The sequence below is a fragment of the Mesoplodon densirostris genome, chromosome 6 (genome assembly GCF_025265405.1).
Source record: "Mesoplodon densirostris isolate mMesDen1 chromosome 6, mMesDen1 primary haplotype, whole genome shotgun sequence".
Taxonomy (NCBI): Eukaryota; Metazoa; Chordata; class Mammalia; order Artiodactyla; family Ziphiidae; genus Mesoplodon; species Mesoplodon densirostris.
Window position 1 is genome coordinate 6,051,050 of NC_082666.1, and position 20,220 is coordinate 6,071,269.

At 57.2% G+C, this 20,220-nt stretch overlaps 1 protein-coding gene across 1 annotated transcript in view; it reads right to left on the reverse strand.

The window, feature by feature from the left end:
• HMCN2 (hemicentin 2) overlaps positions 1-20,220 on the reverse strand; it is a 148,713-nt gene that overhangs the window by 69,953 nt on the left and 58,540 nt on the right. The window contains exons 22-30 of the mRNA XM_060101560.1: positions 19,776-19,941; positions 10,452-10,579; positions 7,765-8,019; positions 7,022-7,108; positions 3,550-3,744; positions 2,507-2,637; positions 2,023-2,170; positions 1,486-1,612; positions 505-659 (exon numbers count right to left, since the gene is read on the reverse strand). Of these exons, the coding sequence (XP_059957543.1) occupies positions 505-659; positions 1,486-1,612; positions 2,023-2,170; positions 2,507-2,637; positions 3,550-3,744; positions 7,022-7,108; positions 7,765-8,019; positions 10,452-10,579; positions 19,776-19,941 (1,392 nt within the window). The remainder of the gene's footprint in view (positions 1-504; positions 660-1,485; positions 1,613-2,022; positions 2,171-2,506; positions 2,638-3,549; positions 3,745-7,021; positions 7,109-7,764; positions 8,020-10,451; positions 10,580-19,775; positions 19,942-20,220) is intronic.

Genomic DNA, 20,220 nt, shown 5'->3' on the forward strand with positions numbered 1-20,220 from the left:
CCTGATTACGACAAAGGAAAAGGCTGTTTGGTGTGCTTGGTGCGACTATGTTCGTAACCTTTCTAGAACTTTCTACTCTGCCCTTTTTACCACATGCAGGCAGCTCACAGCCTAAGGGTTTCCAAAATCCCTCTTTGGTTGCATTTGTTTTCACAGCTTCCTCCCACGAAGGCCAAGCAGCCCTGCTTCCTACTTGCCTTTGATGTGTTACACATCCTTTTACATAAATGAGTTTCAGTGTAAAGAAAAGTGACTTGATTTAAGCAAACAATCATCCTGAGTGGTATCAGGAGTAGGAAAACTTGTGAAGCTCAGATGGGGACAGTGGGATTTGGGAAACGTCGGGCCAGATTCCCTCTGTTCTTCGCGGTCCACCCACCCCCCCCGCCCCCCCCAGCTTTACGGAACCGGGGGCTCGCTCCTCATAGGCCCCCGTGTCTGCCCTCGTCTGCCCTCCATGCGGTGGGCAGCCCGTGGTAGGGGCCGGGAAGGGGTTGGGCTCACAGTGGATTCTGAGCTGAAAGTCCTTGGCCTGCTGGCCGGCTGGGCTGAAGGCCACGCACTGGTACCGCCCTTCATCCCCCAGGTGACTGGTGGTGATTCTGAGAACCTGGCCATCCTCCTGCAGCTGGATGCGAGGGTCCCCCGGAAGGACAGGTCTGGAAAGGTGGTCAAGACTGTCCGTAAGGCCAGCTGGCAGGGGCAGGCTACACAGAGGGGAGCCTGCTGCTTGGGAAAAGGAAGCCTGGAAGATTCACAGTCGCTGAAAGGTACCAACAACCCAAGTGCCCATCAATGGATAAACAGATAAACAAAGAGTGGTTCATCCCTACAATGGAATATTATTCAGCCATTAAAAGGGATGAAGCACTGAAACCTGCTACAACATGAAAAAACCTCGAAAACTGTGCGCTAGGTGAAAGAAGCCAGACACGAAAGACTACATATGTATGACTGCATGAAATTTATATGAAATATAGTGAAATTCACAGAGACAGAGGTTAGTGGTTGCCAGGGGCTGGGGCCGGGGAGGAACAGAGTAGTGACTGCTAATGGGTATAGGGCCTCCTGTGGGGGCGATGAAATGTTCTGGAACCAGACAGAGGCGACGGATGTGCAACACTGTGGATGTACTTGTATTTAGTACTGAACGCAGCGTACTGAATTGTGCACTTTGGAATGGTAAACATCATATTAATTCCTTAAATTTTTAAATACCTTAAAAAACACCTTTGAAAAAGTTTTAAAAATGAAAGGAAGCCTGGCTAAGTGATGAGAAAACCCTGCCATTTGAAAGCAGGGTCTCACCTGGGTGATCTCAGGCTGGGGGCTGGATGTGCCCCACACCGCCCTCTGCCTGGGCCCTGGCTGGCTCGTGCAATGCCTGTCAAGCTCTAACCCTGCAGAGTTCCATCTCCCCAGAGGCCCTCTCCACCAGCCCAGGCCGAGGCTCCACCCCAACACTACCCGTCGGGGGTCACTCACTGCCCATCCTTGGTCCATTCCATCTGGGGCGTGGGGACCCCCGAGGTCTGGCACTCCAGCTCCACCCCTACACCAGCCAGGCCCAGCACCTCCTGGGCGGCCTCGGCTCCAAGCACGGAAGGTGGGACTGGGGGTGAGAAAGGGTGGGGGGAGAAAAATCCTCAACCCCTACAAGCCCCGCCTGCTGCAGGGCCTTTGCACATGCAGGACCCCTGCCTGGTCACCCTTCCCTTCTCCTACTCGGCCCTCATGGGAAGCTCCCCCAAACCCCTGGCTGGATCGGCCCCTGCTCTGTGCGTCCTCAGCTGCCGCCACCGCTCCTTTGTAGCATATAATGCATAATGTAATTACAAAGCTAATGATGTGATTATCTAATGTCTGCCCCCATAGCTCTGTGAAGACAGGGACCAGGTCTGCCATGCGCCCCTCTATGCCCCCGGCTCCCAGCCGGTAGTTTCCTTCCCCCGCCCCACCTAAAAGGGGAGGGGCTGCAGGGCCAGACACACTTGGGAGCTGGGAGGGCTCAGCCTCACTCACTGAGCACAAGGAGATCGAAGTCCCTCTGCACAGTCCCGGCCTGGTTCTCGGCCCTGCAGGAGTAGAGGCCAGAATCGCCCTCCTGGATCCTGGGAAAGTGGAGGGCCCGGGCCCCGTCCAGGAGGCGGTGGCTGTCCACTTCGGGGATCTGGGCAGAAGAGGCCAGAGGGAGCTGGTGAGTGGGGTCTGGCCACCCCGCACCCCCCATCAGCAATGAGGAAACTGAGGCCCGGGGAGCTGGTTGGTGACGGGAACCCAGGGCTTCTGATTCCCAGAACGGTGCCGTGCCCTCTCCACCAGGCAGCCCCTCAGGCTTTATCGTGGGCCCACGGTCTTCCGTGGCCCTGAGCCCCAGTGCATCCCCAAAGACACCTGCCACTTGTCACACCTCCCCGCCACACCTGGCACATGCAGGAACCCGTCCAGAAGGTCTGTACCCTATCCAAATCCCACCCACAGCCCACCCACCCCAGGGGACACCCACCTGCTGCCCATCCTTGAGCCACGTGATCTCGGGGGCCGGAAAGCCATTTGCGTCACACTCCAGTGTCAGGGACTGCCCGGCCATGCCTGACACGTTGGCCCTGTGCCCGTTCTCCCGGATGCTGGGGGGCACTTGGGAGCAAGGAGAAATAGAGGAGCTGCCCCCTCCCAGGACAGCCACGGCCACCCGGACTCCTCCTGGGCCATTCTTCCCCACCTGGACGGGCAGCCCCAACTCCCGCCCTTCCCCAGATTCTGGGGTTCCAGGATGCCCGCCCCAGCCCCTGCTGTGGCCATCAGGAGCCCCGTGGGCCTGGGAATGGCCACAGCGGCCTCGCCCTGGGACCTCGTGCTGGTCGTGCCCAGGAACTGTCTACGGGCTCTGACATCCAGCTTTGTAAGATGCGGGAGCCCCGGGATCCATCTGGCTCTCCACCCAAACTGCTGTCGTGGTCACCTAGGGGGGTACCCTCCCCCACCCCAAGTCAGAATCTCTGAAGATGGGGCCTAGGTATGTCTTTGAAACAAATTTCCCGGGAACCATAAAACTGCTTCTCCCACCCCCTCCATAAGCCCGTGTTGAGGAGAAGGGCTCCCCTCCCCCTGCACACAGCACCAGGGGCGGGGGGAGGGGGAGGGGGCGGGAGCTGTGGGAAGCTCTTCCTGCTGCGGGAAGAATAGGAACCTTGGGTAGTTTCAGCAGCTTCAGTGGAGGGGGGCTTTGGGACTCTCATTTGCCATCAGTGAGCCTTCTAGAATAAATTCACTAGACCATTTTAGAGCCTTTTATGGAGTTCCAGGTTCTTCTCCTTACACTGTCTCCGTGGAGGTCTCTCTGGGGATGGGGATGCCCATGCAACCTGCCACTTTCCTGACACCCTCAAGCCCTCCCCAACAAGCACGGAGTGGGGGAGGGCAGGGACCTGTGGCCTCCCCTGCGGTGAGCTCTCGGGCTGGGGAGCTGGCGCTGTCCCACCCAGGCTTCCATGGGTACCACTGGGAGGTGTGTACAAGCCGTTCCCCAGCCCTGGGGTCCCTGCTCACCATGGACTATGAGCTTGGCTCTCCTGGATGCGGAGCCCGCCTCGTTGGTGGCCTGACACTCGTAGTCTCCACCGTCAGCGGGAGAGACCGAGGCCAGAAACAGAGAGCCTTCATCCAGCACTGCCAGGCCCGGCCGGCCCCGCAGGGGCTCTGAGGACGGGCCCTTCCGCCAAGTGACCTGTGGCTTGGGCGTCCCTGGCAGGGCACAGAGTCATCAGCACGAAAACCTGTCCCCTTCCCTGTCCACACCCACACTGCTCCCCACCCCCGTGCAAGGGATGCTGACCCTCCGGGGTTGGGGGAGGTCTCAGGTACCTCCTTGCCCCCCAGGCTGGAGGAGTAGCAGGTGCTCACACACCTGTCACCTCCCCACCCAGTGCTGTGTGTCCACATGGCCTCCCAGCGGCCCGAGGGCCACAGGCACAGGGGCCAGAGCCTTTTCTGGTTCCCTTCGCAGAGGCCCCACCTCATCCACACTCCCAGCCCCCTCACCTGCCCTGTGTTTTCTCTTTTGCCCGCCATCTCCAACTTCCTAATGTACAGAAGATGCACTTCTTTAGGCTTTTTTTTTTTTTTTTGGCCTATTGTCTGTCTCCCCCCACAAGGTCCGAAGTCTTTGCTTTGTTCCCCGTTGCACCCCCAGCTGCAAGCCCAGCGCCTGGCACACAGTAGGTGCTACATGAATGAATGAGACCGCCATGCTCAGTACCCATATTGTCCCATCGGATCCGCACATAAACGGTGGAGGACCCAGGTGGGCCGGGCCTGTGCTTCCCCTCACAGGCATGAGGCAGGCGGGCACCGCTGGCCACACACCCCTAGCCCCACCGTGAGCACCGCAGTCCCCCTGGAGGCCCTTCTCCGACACTCCTCACGTCAGACTGTGCAGTGTCTGGCGCTGCTACCAGCCTGTCGGCTCACACGGCCCGGCGCACAGTGGGTGCGGCTGCCCCACTGGGCCAGGGCACACAGTAGGTCTTCAGATCGTTGTTGAAGGAATGACCCAGCATTTCAAGCAGCACACGTGCCCATGAGGCATGGCGCCCAGTGGTCGCAGCGGGGCCTGGGTCACGTGAGCCCCATCTCCGCAGACTGATCTCAGGACGAGGGCAGCCCTTACCCACTGCCCTGCCTGCTGGGCCCTCACCTGCCTTCCTACCTCTGCTAGCGCCGAGCAGGAGGGCAGCCTGCAGCCCCTCCATCACCCCCCATTGGGGTCATAATCGTTGCTAAATACCAGTTATCATGCACCACATCTGCTGACTCCCCTGGCAGCTCGGGGCGCTTTGTAAGCACACTCTCTCTACCTCACTTGCTCTTTTATCCTCACTTTCAGAGGGAGGGGTGAGACACCCCATCTAGGGGGGAATGGGGCTACAATCAAGATGCGGCACATCCAAGGCATCCTGGGTGTCGTCTCGTTCGGGAGGGCCCCTGCCCCACCCCACCCTGTACTGACTGCTCCTGCTTAAGTGCTGGGGACTCTGCCCGCTGGCCCTGAGGGAAAAGGAGGGCCACCCATGTTCTGCGATCCTTGGGCTACTTAATCCTCTGTGTCTGTTTTCTCATAGACCCCTCTGCTGTTTCCTCTGTGTCTGCCCAGGATGCCTGCTGGAGTGTCCCAGCTGCTCCCCACCACGGAGACACATGTGTGAACACATACACACAACATACACACATACACCCGACAGACACACACATGCCCCTCCCAGCTCCTCATCTTTTCCCAAAGGCCCCAGCCCATCCTCCTGCCACCCAGAGACCAGGACTTCAGAGCTGCCAGCCTTGAGGGGTATTGAGTTTTGAACCCTGGAAGCTTTTTTTTTTTTTTTTTTAATGCAAACATCTAACCCCTAAATGAGCTCTAACCACACAGAACTGCACCACTGCTCTGTGACAGGAAGGCTCCAGGGACTCAGGGCTGTTGCTGAAAAACCACTCACCTTGCCTGCACTCCCATTTTACAGAGACCAAGAGAGGAGCAATGTCCAAAATCACCAGCAAGTTGGTGGCCAGGCTCCTGGCCTCTGTACCACCCCACAAGGAGGAGGCGGATGGTGCCACCCACTGCAGGTACCAGGACTCCCATGGGGCACGCCCTCTGGTGCTCCAGCCTTTCTCCTTTCTCCCTCAGAGCCCTCCGAGCCCAAGGTCACATGGCTGGTGAATACCAGCGCCCAACACTGCCCACCGGGCAGCCACCTGCTTGAAAGAGAGAAGGCCAAGGGGGGTGGGGTGGGGTGCGGGGCGGGGACAGGCAGTTTTGATGGAGGCGACTTGGCTTATGCTGACTTGGCTGAAGTCAGGCCCAGAGGACAGGCCCCTGGTTGACCAGGGATGATGCTGGGGTTGGGAGTGACTGTGGGATATCAGGGCAGGAGGCCGAGGCTGGTGGTCCCGGGAGGGCCCTACAGGTTCCTTGCTGTTACCAGATACTGACACAAGGTGGCGCCCTGGTCAAGAGCGGGACAATGGCCCCTCCAGGTGGTCTGCTCCCACCTGCCTCCTACCTGGCCCTCCCTCTGTCCCATTCCAAGGACTTCCCTGGATCCTGTGGCATGAGGAGTGCAGTGCAGACTAGAACCAGCTCTCCTGGCTCCTGCCAGGCTTTTTATAAGCTACCAGTTACTTCTTAGACACCCAGACACCTGACCTTCTAGAGAGCACCATCCAAGCACAGGGGAGACATTTTGGCCATTTTGACCCAAAGCCAGAAGCAACTCTGGCAGCCAGTGGGATCCACTGGGTGCCGCAGGGAGATTTTACGGAACAGTGGAATGCATTCAACACATTTCCTCAAGCTCCTACTATGTGCCAGGCACGGTGCTGGGACCTAAACTTCCTGTTGTCCACTGGGCCTTCACAGCAGCCCTGTGTGGAGGGACAGGTGTGACCCCACTGGACAGCTGAGAAAACTGAGGCTCAGAAAGGAGGTGTGAACTGCCCGGCACCAGGGAATTGACCCAGGGGTGGCTATCTCCACCCCACACTGTGCTGTAGCCCAAAGGGGGTCCCAAGGGACTGGTTTGCCCAGGACTGCGTGAATCCATGCCCTGTGAGAAAGCCTGGGGCTTGGGGAGAGGCAGGGGCCACCAAGCACCGATCCTAGGACCCTGGGGCCTTCCTCAGCCCCAGTTGTTACAATCCCCAGGCGCAGAGGGGCCCAGGGTTTAACGGGCACTCGGGGCTGGGGTTAAAGCAGATTATACTCCGTGAGTCACCTTCTGGCTGTGACCTCAGGCAACCCTCTTAACCGCTCTGGGCCTAAATTGCCCCTAATAAAAAATAGAGCTAATGCTAATACCCATCCTTTAGGGCTGCTGATGGGATGAAGTTCCTGGCATGGTCCTGGACAGGAGTGGGGACCCCATAAGCCTCCATACCCACGCGCACTGCCCACAGTGACCAAGGGCACTGAAACATGGGTGGGTTTTCTCCCCCTCCCAGCCCAGAGCCCAGGGCCCAGCCTCACCTCTGGCAGGGCACGGCAAGCTGGCGTTCTCTCCTGCTACCTTCTCCAGCAGACCACTGGTCTCATCGGGCCCCCAGTATGGCGGCTCTGGTGGAAGGTAATGTGGCCACACTCACACGCCCAAACCCAAAGCCTGGTGCTCCCCCCACCAGGAGCCGAGGGCTGGTGGAGGGGGCATTCCCATCCAGAACCCCAGCTGGAATAAGGGGGTACAAGCCCCGCATCCCAGCCCTCAGCCTCAGGGAGAGTCAGGGCCATGGCACCAGCTCACCCCCTGCAGGGTGGCCCATGGAGCAGCCCTCAGTGCCACGCACGATCCTGCGGGCTCGGGGGGCTGAGCTCAGGATCGTCCTGCCCTGCCTTCTCTGAGTGTGTTTCAAATTCATCATAGTGAAAATGCTAGCACCAGGGATCCAGAACTTTCTATGCACCAGGCACTTCACACACATTCTCTCACTGACCCCTCACATGTTACTGGACCCATGTTACAGGGTCAGAGAGTATAAATGACTGGCTGATGGTTGTCCAGCTGGGAAGTGGGAGAAGCTGGTCCGCTGCTCTTCAGCCACGACCTCACGGCGCCTGCACCCCACCCCGAGGACGGAGCACCCCCAGGGCTGGCGAAAGCGGCCCGACACGGCTTCGGGGGCTGGGAGGAAGCAAGGGGTCCAGCAGCTCAGAAGCCCTGGCTGCTGCTGGGGAAGGAGTGGGGAGGTAAGCTCTGGGGCTCAGGGGAGACTCACCCAGCACCCTGAGCTCCAGCTCCCAGGCATCCACCCCAGCGCTGCTGGAGGCCTCACAGCGGTACGTCCCAGCGTCCGAGGTTCGGATGGCCATGAAGTGGACGGAGCCCTCGGTCCCCCCGCCCCGCAGGGCCACCCCATCCTTGGACCAGGTCAGCTGGGGCTCTGGGTTGCCCTCGGCCACGCAGTTCAGGTCCAGAGCCTCTCCCACCAATGCCTTCAGGACCCGCGGGCCCGGCTGCACCTGGGGGGGCACTGACAGGGCCACGGGGAGGGGTGTCAAGACAGGGGCCCCGGGTGGGGGGAGTCACAGAGCCCAGACTTACAGAGAGGGCCCGGCCTGCTGCAGGGCTCCCCACACCCCTGGCCGTCGCCAACCAGCAGAAATCGTCATTGTGGGGGGCGATTGACAGTAGGACATCCCGTGTGGACCCCCCTGCAAGAGTAGAATCAGCCTTTCCCTTGAATACACGTGTTGCCATCAAAAAATCGCTCCTCGGGCTTCCCTGGTGGTGCAGTGGTTGAGAGTCCGCCTGCCGATGCAGGGGACACGGGTTCGTGCCCCGGTCTGGGAAGATCCCACGTGCTGCGGAGTGGCTGGGCCCGTGAGCCATGGCCGCTGAGCCTGCGCGTCTGGAGCCTGTGCTCCGCAACGGGAGAGGCCACAACAGTGAGAGGCCCGAGTACCACAAAAAAAAAAAAAAAAAAAAAATCGATCCTCCGTGCTCAGCTTACTCCCCTACCACCCCTCCCCAGCCCCCACCCCCATCCCTACCCCCAGGCTTGCACCCAGCACCATTTGAGAACCACCAGCTGGGAAACACCAGCTCAGTGCATTGAGGCCCACGGGGCGGCGGGACTGAGTCAACCCAGGCGGCAGCATGCACAGAAGGGGAGGTTCAAATCCCAGCCCTGCCCCTCTCGTCCACAGGACCCCACACTGGCTGGAGCCTCGGTTTCCCCTCCTCACAAAGAAGCCCTGGGATGAAATGAAATGCAGCACTAGAGCAGCCAGCATGGAGCCTGCTCCACAGTGGTGCCTAAAATACGGCGGCTAGACTCACTCTCAGGGTTCCCAGCTCGCTCTTTCCCTTTCCTGGCTTGGGGAGGATAGTGGGTATTGTTTCTTCTGCATTTGTGTTTTTCAAGCAACTTTCCCATCCTCCATCCCAGTTGGTCCCTCCTACGGGGTGGGTGATGCTATGTCCATTTTGCAGATGAAGAAACTGAGGCTCAGAAAGGTTGTGTGACTTGACCAGAGTCACCCACTGCGTCGGCTCATAGGAGCTGGACCGGCCCCAAGGCTGAGTCTGTGTGACCAGAAATCCAGGTGGCTTCCGTGGGGCCAGACTGGATGAGCCCGGGAGAATTCTCAAAGACGAGGACAAGTGTCCTGGGCCCTTGGGGGAAGCTGAGGACACCCAATCCCTTCCCAGCTTCAGAGTAGGAGCCCGAAGATAAGACCATCTATGGAAGCTGGCCCCTAGGCAGAGATCAGCTCCCCCACCCGGAGCCCAGAGCCTCACTGTCCAGGAGCACGAGGGTGTACATGCCCTGCCCGCACCCACCCCCCCTAAAAACACTTGCTGCAAACAACAGCAGTTTCCACCGTGATGAATGCCTGATGTCTTCAACATCCTTTCTGACAGCTATGGGATAGGCATTATTGCCTCCACTTTATAGAAGAAGAATCCAAGGCTCAGAGAAGCCAAGCAGCTGCCCTAAGGTCACACAGCCAGTCCGTGGCAGAGTCAGCATTCAAACCCAGATCTGCCGACTCTGAGGCCCTGCTCATCCCCCTGCTTCCTGCTTCTCTGTTTCACTCCCATGCTCATGCAAACTCATAGCGAAGCTTTGAGCCCCTCCCTCTCTGAACCTCAGCCTGTCCACCTGTAAAATGGGGAGTCAGCTTAGATCAGGGGTTGGCTTTTTCTGGAAAGGGCTTTTTCTGAAAAGGTTTTGCAGACCAGATGGTCTCTGTCTCAACCACTCAACTCTGCCATTACGGCGTGAAAGCAGCCACAGGCGCTATGTAACCGAACGTGTGTGATGGCGCTCCAATAAGGCTTGTATTTATGGACACTGAAACCTGAATTCCATATAATTTTCATGTCACATTATTTGTCTTTTTTCCCCCAATCATTTAAAAATGTAGACATCATTCTTCACTCGTGGGCCACATGAAAACGGCATGTAGGTCAGTAGTGGCTGAGGGCTGCAGTCAGAGGACCCCTGTCTCAGACAACTCATCCCCGTGCTCCTGGAGATGATAAGGTCCCCGCCTCTTTGGTGGAGTGACTGGGTGGCTTCTGTGAATGGAACCTGGACACCCAGGTGAACATGCACTCCTGGGCCCCCGCCCGAGCCAGGAACCAGAACCCCCTCCGTGGGTCCCCCTCCCAACACCCAAGTCTCCAACGTCAAGGGGCCCTGCCCTCTGCTCTTAGGGGGCCTCTGAACAGACTCTCCGGGCTCAACCAAGGGGTTCAGGAGAGGGGAAGACGAGGGGTGAGAAAAAGGAGAGATAAGGCTTGAAAAAGACAGGAAATAGAGTTGATGGAAGAAACACTGGAGGGCCATGAGGGGGTGACAGAGCCTGGCGTGGAGACGGGGGAGGGGCATGAGAGGCCTAAGAAAGATGGGGGTTGGAGGAGCGGTGTGAGACAGGCTGCCAGCCAGGGCCTTACCTTGCACCCTGAGGATGTAGTACTGAGCAGCGGACCCTGCAGGGTTACTGGCTGTGCATTCGTAGAGGCCGCTGTCACTCACCTGGGCCTGGGCCAGATGCAGGGAGCCTGATGGGAGGAGGCAATGCCTGTGGGAGTGAGGGGCACTGGTAAGACCCCAGTCGACCCCACCTCTGCTGGAAAGGCCCAAGACCCAACTTGAACCAGCTGCCTCCTCCAGGAAGCCTGCCAGGACTGAGGCAGTGTCCGCCACCCACCCTTCACTCCTCCCCCTGCCCTGCCTCCACTTCCCCCAAACCACAGGCCAAGGCCAGGTCCCCTCCAACTTGCATAACAGACAAAGAGCACTAGACTAGGAGTCCGCTGGCTGGGTTTAACTTTGAACCCTTCCCAGCTAGGTGAAGCAAGTCCCTTCACCTCTTGGAGCCTCCATTTCCTCATCTGTAAAATGGGCACATTAAGAAGTTCTCTGGCTGAGGCTGGTGAACAGATTCCACATGGGCTCAGCCCAGGGCCTGGTACCTAGTCGCCAGTAACTCTCCCTCCTCTAATACACACGCCTACCGTTCCTCGACCCTGCCCTGAGAGTGGGGATGAGGCCTCATTTGGAGGTCCCCCCCAACGGCTTCCAGGGAGAAGCTGCAGCCCAGAGACCCTCTGCGTCTAATTGCCAGGTCTGGCCAGGCTCTGAATCCAGGGCTTTTCAGTGTCCTGTTGTCCGGCGCTGTATTGGGCCCTCAGGAGGAAACTGTAGAGGTCCCCCATCGCTGTGCTCCCCAACCTGTCCCAGTTTGCTGAAGTCACCTGGCCCCCATCCCACAGGGATCTGGGACCCCCAGCCAGGCTCCTGCAGCTGGGCTGGACCCGAGGGGGCCCCAGCAGATATGATGTCACCAGCCCACATGTGCTGGCTCCGTGCAGCCCCTGCCCCCCTAGAACTGGGTTGGCAGCTGCGGCCACTGGCCACAGCAGGGCCCCAAGTACAAGCAGCTGGCACGGGGGTGGGGAGTGGGGGTGGTAACCTCCAAGGGCCAGCTCCTCCCCCGCCTATGCTGATCAGGGTACAGCTGGGCTCCAGTCCTGGTCTCCACTCCCCTCTCTGCTGAGTCTCAGATCCCTCCTCTGCAAAACGGGGATGACAATAGCCCCATCTCCCAAGCAGCTGCAAGCCAAGTGCTGGACGTGCACTTATTAAACGGGTCAATATTGCTGGCAATTCACTCTCTGGACAACCACGGGTAACTAGCTTTGCTCTGCTGGTTTTCTGTCTCCCCATATGTAAAGTGGGCTTGTAATCCCCCTACCCAGCAAACCCTTCGTCCAGTTTGCCCTGAGCATCCAACAGGCACCTGGGGCAAGTTCTCTGAGGACAGTTGTGAGTGATAGACCAGGCAGTGGTCTCTAGAGCCCAGGCACTAGGCTGGGACAACTAGGTCCGACCCTGTTCTGCCATGTGCTTGCTGTGTGAGGCCGGGCAAGTCACTTAACCTTTCTGTGCCTCGGTTGTGTCTCCTTTTGGAAAAAAGAGACACAGTGGTACTTATCCCTCATAGCGTTGTCCAGAGAACTGAAAGACCTAATTCACAGCACAGTGCCTGCAACAGACGTACTCAACAGAGGTCAGCTGTTATCATGGTGACGTCAGTGCATCCATAACGATACGCAATGCAGTTTTGCCTCGTTTAAAACTCTTATATAAATGGCATCATGTGTATGTGTGTGGGTCTAATTCATTCACTTTTCACTGTTGTATAGTAGTCTGTTGTGTGATCGTACCACAGTTGGATTAATTTGTTCTCCTTTTGGTGGGCATTGAAACATTGAGGTTTTTCTTTCCTCCCCCCCTCTCTTCTTCATTCGTTCTTTCTTTCTTTCGCCACCAGAGTTCTCTGCACACTGATGTATGTGTCCCCACGCACAGGAGCAGGACTCCTGCGCCACAGGCTCACACGCCATCAGCTCTCACAGGTAGGGTCCATCATTCCCCCTTGTAGAGCAGGGCTTCTTATCAGAATCTTCCAGCTATATGTAAAACATACAGATTCCCAGGCCCCATCCAGAGACTCCGATCTGTGGGCGGAGGCTGGAATCGGGGTTTTACCAAGGTCCTCAGGGGGACCACCCCTTGGGAGCACTGCCCCAGGACACAGGGAAGTGCCCCTGCCCTGAGAAGCAGCCCGGAGGAGCAGGTGGGAACTGGGCTTTGACAGCAAGTGGCCCCCGCATCCACCACCATTCGGCCTCTTGAAGGCTGACCTTGGGCCAAGGACTCTGTCTCCCTGAGCCTCAGTGTCCTCAGCTGGGATCACAGGAGATGGCATGTATGGAGTGACACGATGCACACAAAGCCCATGGTCCCTGGGACATAGTAAGTGCTCGATAAACAGCCCAGCTGCTAGTAAAAACCACACCCCCCTCAACATGTCTGTGTTTTGTCCCCCAGCCCCCAATCAGCTGGGCAGCCCTAAGTAGGTCCCTTAATCTTCCAAACTGGAAGAAAAAAGGAAAAAACACAACACAGATGTTTTCTTGTCTCAGTGACAAGTAAACATTTCCCCCGTGTGGCTCCCCTCCCCTGGCTTGGCTTTTCTCAACCACAATTTTTTTTCTTAAGTTAAATAATGTTGATATCCACCCAACACGAGCCAAATCAGTTTGAGGCTGAAACATACACACTGAGTCACACTTGATGCAGGGACACGGTTCCCTCAGGGGACTTTGCCACAAACCTCGACTAGCCAAGCAGGGACGCATGGGTCAGCAAAAAGAGGTCTAGGCTGAGCACCAGAGTTCTGGATCTGAGATCCAATTCTGCTATAGACGTGCTGAGCCAGCCCAGGCAGGGCAGAGAACGTCTCTGAACCCCAATTTCTTCATATTTGAAAAGGCTGCTCTGGACTCCTTTATCTCAGAGGTTGCCTTCTAGTTCTTCTAAGAACTTTAGAGAAGCTGCTTCCTCCCTCACCAAGCCCTTAAAAGGAGAGGAAGTGGGAGCTTCTGGGATTAAAAAAAAAAAATAATGAAAGAAACCTCCAAAAGTGGAAACAATTCTCAACAATAAATGTAGGCATCTTGTCTTTCTCATGATGACCCCCAGGTCATTTCCTAGAAAGGGAAGGCTGCTCACTATACCACAAAGGAGGAAACGGAATGAATGGAAATTCCATCTTACAAATGGTCAAGCTGAGGCCTGCAGAGCCCTCCCCATCACAACCCCCACCGCACCGGCTTGTGACCACCTGTCACCTGCGGGCCCTAAGAGGACACATCCCCGGCCATCTTATTTGCCTTTGTATCCCCAGAACCTAGCCCAGACCTGGCACAGAGCAAACCCCACTCAGACCAGATATAGGAAAAAGGTATGAGGCCTGGGGCAGACCAAACAGGACCTAGAGGTCTAGGGGTTCCAGGGCAGACCTTCTGCACCGCCCCCGCCCCACGCCCCCCGGGGCGCTCTCTCTCCACATTCCCAAGGCTCCTTGGGGTTTGGGGGCTGCAGCCCCGGGAGGGGTGTCAGGGGCAGGGGGGAGGTGGGAGGAAGTGGGGAGAGCGCTGCCGTGTGCCCTGTGCCTGTGGTGTAATTAGCAGCAGCCTCCCTGCGTGGCGCCCAGATGAAAACATGGAGAGGTTCGAGGGGAATTTCCTGTTTAGGACCTCCACTGCGCTGGAAGCTTCACTGTTGGCTGCGAGGATCACACAGCCATGCAGATGATGGGGGACGGGGAGGGAGATCCACCTACCCTGCCGTGTCCCCCAGGTCCTCTGAGCTCCAAGGGGGATGTATCCGCCTGGAGAGACCAAAGGGCATCTGATAGAAAGTGCAAATCCCAGGCCACACCTTCGCTGCAACCCAGCTTGGGGTCCCCTCTCCAGCTCCTCTGTGGCTCAGGGAAGCTGCCCCTGCTGGACCCCTGCTCTCACTTACACACTCCTGGAGGCTTTATGGCATTTAACACACCCGTAATCACCTGTCGCTGTCTGATGGCTCCGTGAAGGGAGCGGCCAGATTGCCCAGGTGGTTCCTGCCATGTTCCCAGCGCTTAGCACAGGGGCTGGCCCACAACAGGTGCTCGATAAATATTTGGTGGCAAATCCCAGCTGTCCCTGTCCACACACGCGCCCCTTCCCACCTTCGCTCACACTGTTTCCCACACCCCACCCTGTCTCAGTGCGGCTCTCCTGCCCCCAGACCCCCTTCAAGGCAGCACAGCCTCTAGCTCCCCCATGAACCCTTCCCTGCCGAGTGCAGGCAGGTTACACTTCTCCTGCTCTGAGTTCCATGGAGCTGAGTTCAGCCAATTTCTTGTAAATTCATTCATTCACTCACATGACAAAGAGCCACTGGGTTCAAGGTGGGCCACTGGGGTGAAGGAAATGCTCCCCGTCCTCAGGCTGCTCAGAATCTGGGTGGTTGGCCTGCGCCCAGGCCCTCTTGCTGTGTCCCATGCTCACCCTGATGCCCCCGTTTCTAAAGGGCCCGTCCAACCTCACTGTGTGAGCAGAGCCTTCTGGGCGGAGGCTGTCGAATGAGTGAACGGCACCCCCTGCAGAACCGAGCCCACCAGAGGTGAATCCTCACCCACAGCACGCAGTCAAACAGCGCTCAACAGACGTCCACCACATGCAGATACATGCTGGGCGCTTGTCTGCTGGGCCAGGGTGGGGTCTGAGCCTGAAGCAGGGATTGCCCATCCCCCCCCGCCCCCAGCACCAGTCAGGCTGGACAGCACCTTCAACCACCAGTGGCCACTCTGACCCTGACCCACACCATAGACCCTTATAACGAAGCCCCAAACGGAAACCCGAAGCTGGAGCAGTTTAGGAAGAGGGGCCGGATACCAACGAAAGGGCCAAGCACAATATATGAGCACAGGGGAGAATACACATCCTCTGAGCCCGTGCAACATAAACCCAGAGATGCTAACAGGTGACAGCTGTCTACACTTGAGTGCTTCCTATGCGCCACTGCACAGCTAAGCCCTTCCGCGCACACTGTCACTTGAAACTCTCAACAGCCAAACCTGCAAGGCAGGCAGATCCTACTATCATCACCCCTTTTGCAGAGACCCAGAGAGATGAAGTCCTGCTGTCCATGGTCACCCAGCCACCAGGCCAGGAATCAGATGAGCTATGAAGACCCACCAAGGTAAAGACCCCACGAGGGGCCCCCAGGCAGTCCATGCCATGCCACTCGCTTCTAAGGAGGAAGCAGCTTTTCTCCTGGATCATCAGAACCCAGCTGCAGCCCCCACCTCTCCGCTGGGCCATGAGAGGGAGTGGGTGTGCCGACTGCCCTGCAGCATCCTCGGGGTGCTCAATCCTCTCCCTGTCCCCTCCCCTCCCCCGGATGCGGCTGGTTTGGCCCTGTGTGGGACCCTGGCCGGCTGCCCCCGGGAGCCAGTGCTGAAGCCAGGAGTACTCGCAGCTGTCCCAGATACACATCAGAACCAGAAACAAACATTGTTGCCTAGCAACACCACCTCGCCCCAGCATCCCTGGGCTGAATCATGGGACCAGAGCCACTAGGCACTCTCTGTCCAACCCTTTCATTTCTCAGACAGGAAGACTGAGGCCCAGAGAGGGGAAGGGTCTTGCTCAGGTTCATTCAGAGAGTTGGGGGCAAGGCTGGGATGGGACTTTAGGTCTTTCGCTACCTGATGTCACACACAGCCGGAGCCCATGTCTTCTCTCTCCTAGACAGTTTCAGCACAGTCCTGGGCACATGAGATGCTCAATAAATCCTGTGGACTTCTCAATTCTGAATTCACAACTCAAATGGTCCTTTCACAAACAGCAGTCCCACAGGGTAAGAGGCACCTGATAACCATTCCCAGGCTTGGACTCAGCCATTGGCTTTCAGGGCTATACCCCAAGGAAATGACCCAGGAGATAAAGAGAAGCATTTGTGCAAAAATGTTCCAACAGCCCCATTTATTACCGCCAAAAACTGGCAATGGAGCATCTGCCCCAAACAGAGAAAGAGCTTAGCAACGATGAGAGCTGAACGCCCTGGAATGTTATCTTGCCCTTTAAATGGAAAGCAATGACGTGGGCCAGGATGAATCTAGAAAATGGGTAAATGTGGAAAAATATCAATGATAAGGGCAGAATGGAAGATGCACTAAATTTAATTCCCTAGAAGCATCTACAAGAACACACTGGAAGGGGTCGTGGACACAGGCGGGTGGTTTAGAGTTTCATGGCTACTCAAGCTCCTACTATGTTTTCTTTCCATTAGGACTTTCTGACCCAGGAGGTCAAGGCTCCCTGAGTTCGGAATATTCTCTAGAATCTCCAGAAAGAGCAGTGGCCTGCCCGACCTTGGCCCAGAAGCCTGATATGTGTGTGTCCACGTGTTCTCATGTCTGCATCTCTGGTGTGTCTGTGTGCATGTCCACATGTGTTTGTATCTGTGTTTGTGTCAGTGTGCATGGCTGTGTGTCTATGTGTGTCTGTGTCTGTCTGTGCGCCTGTCCATGTGTATTCATGTCTATATGTGTCCGGGCATGTCTGTATATGTCTGTGCATGTCTATGTGTGTCTGTGGGTGTGTGGGTGTGCACTTAGGGCCCAGCCCGGGAAGTGAGAAGATCAGGATCCCAGTTCCCCACACCCCATGGCTTCTGTTTCCCCCTCAAGGCACTGGGCATGATGCCGCTCACCCCACCCACCTCCAGGATGGCCAGCAGGAGAAGAGGGCCACCCCCCCTGCCCAAACAGAGATGCAGGAGGCCTCAGAGGCTCAGCCACGTTGTGGTTCTCAACCCTGATTGCACCAGAGTTACCAAGGAGCTTAGAAGAAGCACCAACACTGGAGGTCTGTTGGTGACCCTGACCGCAGCCCTTGGCCAAGGTTGGCACAGGTTCAGGAAAGAGAGGCCCCGGGCAACCCGAATAGGTTCAGGCCTTCCCCCATCCAAGGACAGAGAAGGGGGCCACCACAGAAGAGGGAGCAGCTCAGCCAGGCAGAAGGAACACAGAACCTGGAAGTAGAGGAACACCCACGACTCATCAGAATAAGTTCTCAAGCTTCCAGAATGGCAGCTTTGAAGCTGAGCCTTGGGGGTCCCTCGGAGAAGGAAGAGGAAGAGGTGGAGGAGGGAGAGGGGGAGGGGAGCAGACAGACAGCAAAGCTGCCCCCGCACCACCACTGCTCCCTGTGGGTTTCCCATGGGTTTTCTAAAATCTGCATCTTCTGCCTGAATGGCTGTGGGACTAAGGGGAACTGTGTGTCTGGCAGAAAAGGGAGCTTTGCTCTGCGCGGGGAAGCTGTCATATGCCACAGGGAGGCCCAAAGAACCACGGGGACCCAGAGCCTGCAAACGAAGTGTCAATACCATCAAAGGTCTATGAGGTTATTTACAATCGCCAGCAAGTGGAAACAGCCCAGGTGTCCATCAACTGGTGAATAAATCGACAAAAGGGGCTCTATCCAGGCAACGGAATATTATCCAGCCATAAAGAGGACCAAGGTCCTGACACCTGCTACAACAAGCAGGAACCTCACAAACATCATGCTAAGTGAAAGCAGCCAGACACAAAAAGCCACAGAGCGCATGATTCCATTTACAAGAGACGTCCCGAAGAGATCAATCCAAAGACAGAAAGCAGATGAGTGGTTGCCGGGGGCTGGGCTGGGGTCGGGCAGGGATGGGAAGGGACTGCCAATGAGTGAGGGGATTTTTTGTGAGGAGGAAGGTGCTGGAAATGTTCTCAAGTTAATTGTGGTGATGGCTGCACAACTTAGAATGTACTTAAAAACGCAGAATTGGAAAGCATGTGATTTATATCTCAATAAAGCTTTTTCATTGAAAAATGTTGGTGAGAATTAAATGACAGATAGGATGATGATAATTTTTGAAAGCTGGAAATGATGCTTTCGTTTATAGCAGCAGCAGGAAAATGCTGTCAAAGGGAGTGACTTTCCACCACGGACAATGTACTAAGCATCACACATCCATCACTGTATCTTGAGAACAGGGTTTAAACCTTGTCCACTTTACAGATGGAGAAACGGTCCAGGAGGAACCAGTGGCCACCTGAGGCCACCGACTAATACAGAAGCAGCCGGGATCCACACTCAGGTCTGATGAACTCCAGGGTCTGAGCCCTTCACCCCAGCCCCACCCTCCAGGCATATTTTCCCACCTCATGTAGGTGAACTCCTGGAATCTCATAAACCTCAAGAGAAAGCCGTAAGCCAGCTCGAAGTGGAGGGGGCCAGGGGAGAAGGAACAGAACAAAACTCCAGGATTGCAAAAGCAGCTCTCACAGATTTATGGCTCCCGGCTGATCTATTAACACACCACAACAAGGAGGGGTGAACAAATGGGAAATGCGGTGTGCCATTTCAGTAACAAACCATAAATAAACAAGCACCCGCCAGGCGGCTGCCCAGCCAAGGAACCAGGACCAGGCTTTCTGCGGAGAGATGCAGGCTCCCCCAGACGACCACTCCCTCCCCCACCTACGACCTGGGCTGCAGAGACACCAAAGGGCGCGCGGATGGGGGCAGCACAGCGCCAGCCCAGCCCCAGGACCCCAGCCGTGTGCAGGCGTGCAGGCTTCAAGGACGGGAGGGTGCACCAAACAGATGTTCTGAGAGGTAGAGACCCACGTGGGGGTGTCAGGAGTGGGATCTTGCACAGCAGGCTGCTCTGAGACCGCCTCCATCTGGAACTTGTCAAAGGCCCCGCCAGGGCTGATGTCACCGTCCAGAGCTGCCCCCTCGTCACAGCCCCACTCCTCGAGGGTCAAGGGTCCCAGGAGTCTGAGGCCTTCTCGTCTGGAACCACCCCGCCCGACACCCCTGCCTGGGGAGGTGCAGCCAGGCTTTGAAGGATGCCCCAGCACCTCTTCCCTTTCTGCCCCACTCTCAGGGTCCCTGAAATCCCGGCTGCCAGACACCTGGTCCGCGGAGCAGGCACGGACGGCGCACGTGTCTCGCTCAGGAGGAGGTCTCAGCCGTGGCATCACTCTTTCCCAGCTGAGTGACCACACGCAGGTCACCCCACCTCGCTGAGCCCCAGTTCCACTCAGTTCTGCTCTGCTGAGCAGATTGAAGGCGATCCTGCACGCAGCACCCCTCGGCCGTGCGTGAAGCACTGCGTGCGTGTTATTTCAGAGGCCTTCCCCCTCTGAAGGGCATCCACGCTCCCTTAAAGGCCAATGGCCAAAAGTGCTGTGTGTGTAATCGGATTGCATGCCCCTGGGGGTGTCCACAGGGTCCCACACACTGGCCGGGTCACGGGTCACCTGGAGGTCAGTCTCCTCAAACCCCAAGCTCCGTCCATCCCCAGACCCAAGGCCCCACAACTGGGGTTACCTGTCGGTGACGGGTGGCATAGGAAGGGAGTCCTTGGCCCAGGTGACCAGTGGGGGTGGAGAGCCCTGGGCTTCGCAGTCCAGGGTCACCTCGTCACTGGCCTTGGCTGTGACCCTCAGAGGCTTGTCTGCGTCACATGACCCATTCACAAGGATCCTGGGCTTGGCTGTTGGTAGAATCATGCAAGGAGTGTGAACAGAGCACAGATTCAGGGGTTGCAGCCCAGAGGGGACCAGCACGGCTCCCCCGGGAAGCTGAGGTGGCACTGCCACCCCAGAGGTGCAGAAGGTGGGTGGGCTCTATTATAATGGCAGAGTGTAGGTTTCAGGGTGGGCTCAGATCCAATGGCTTCCCCTAGTCATACCCCACCCTACCTGTCTACCCCATCCTCCCGCTGGAAGCTCGTCTTGCTGTGATGACCCTGACATGGTCCCTCCTGCCCCAG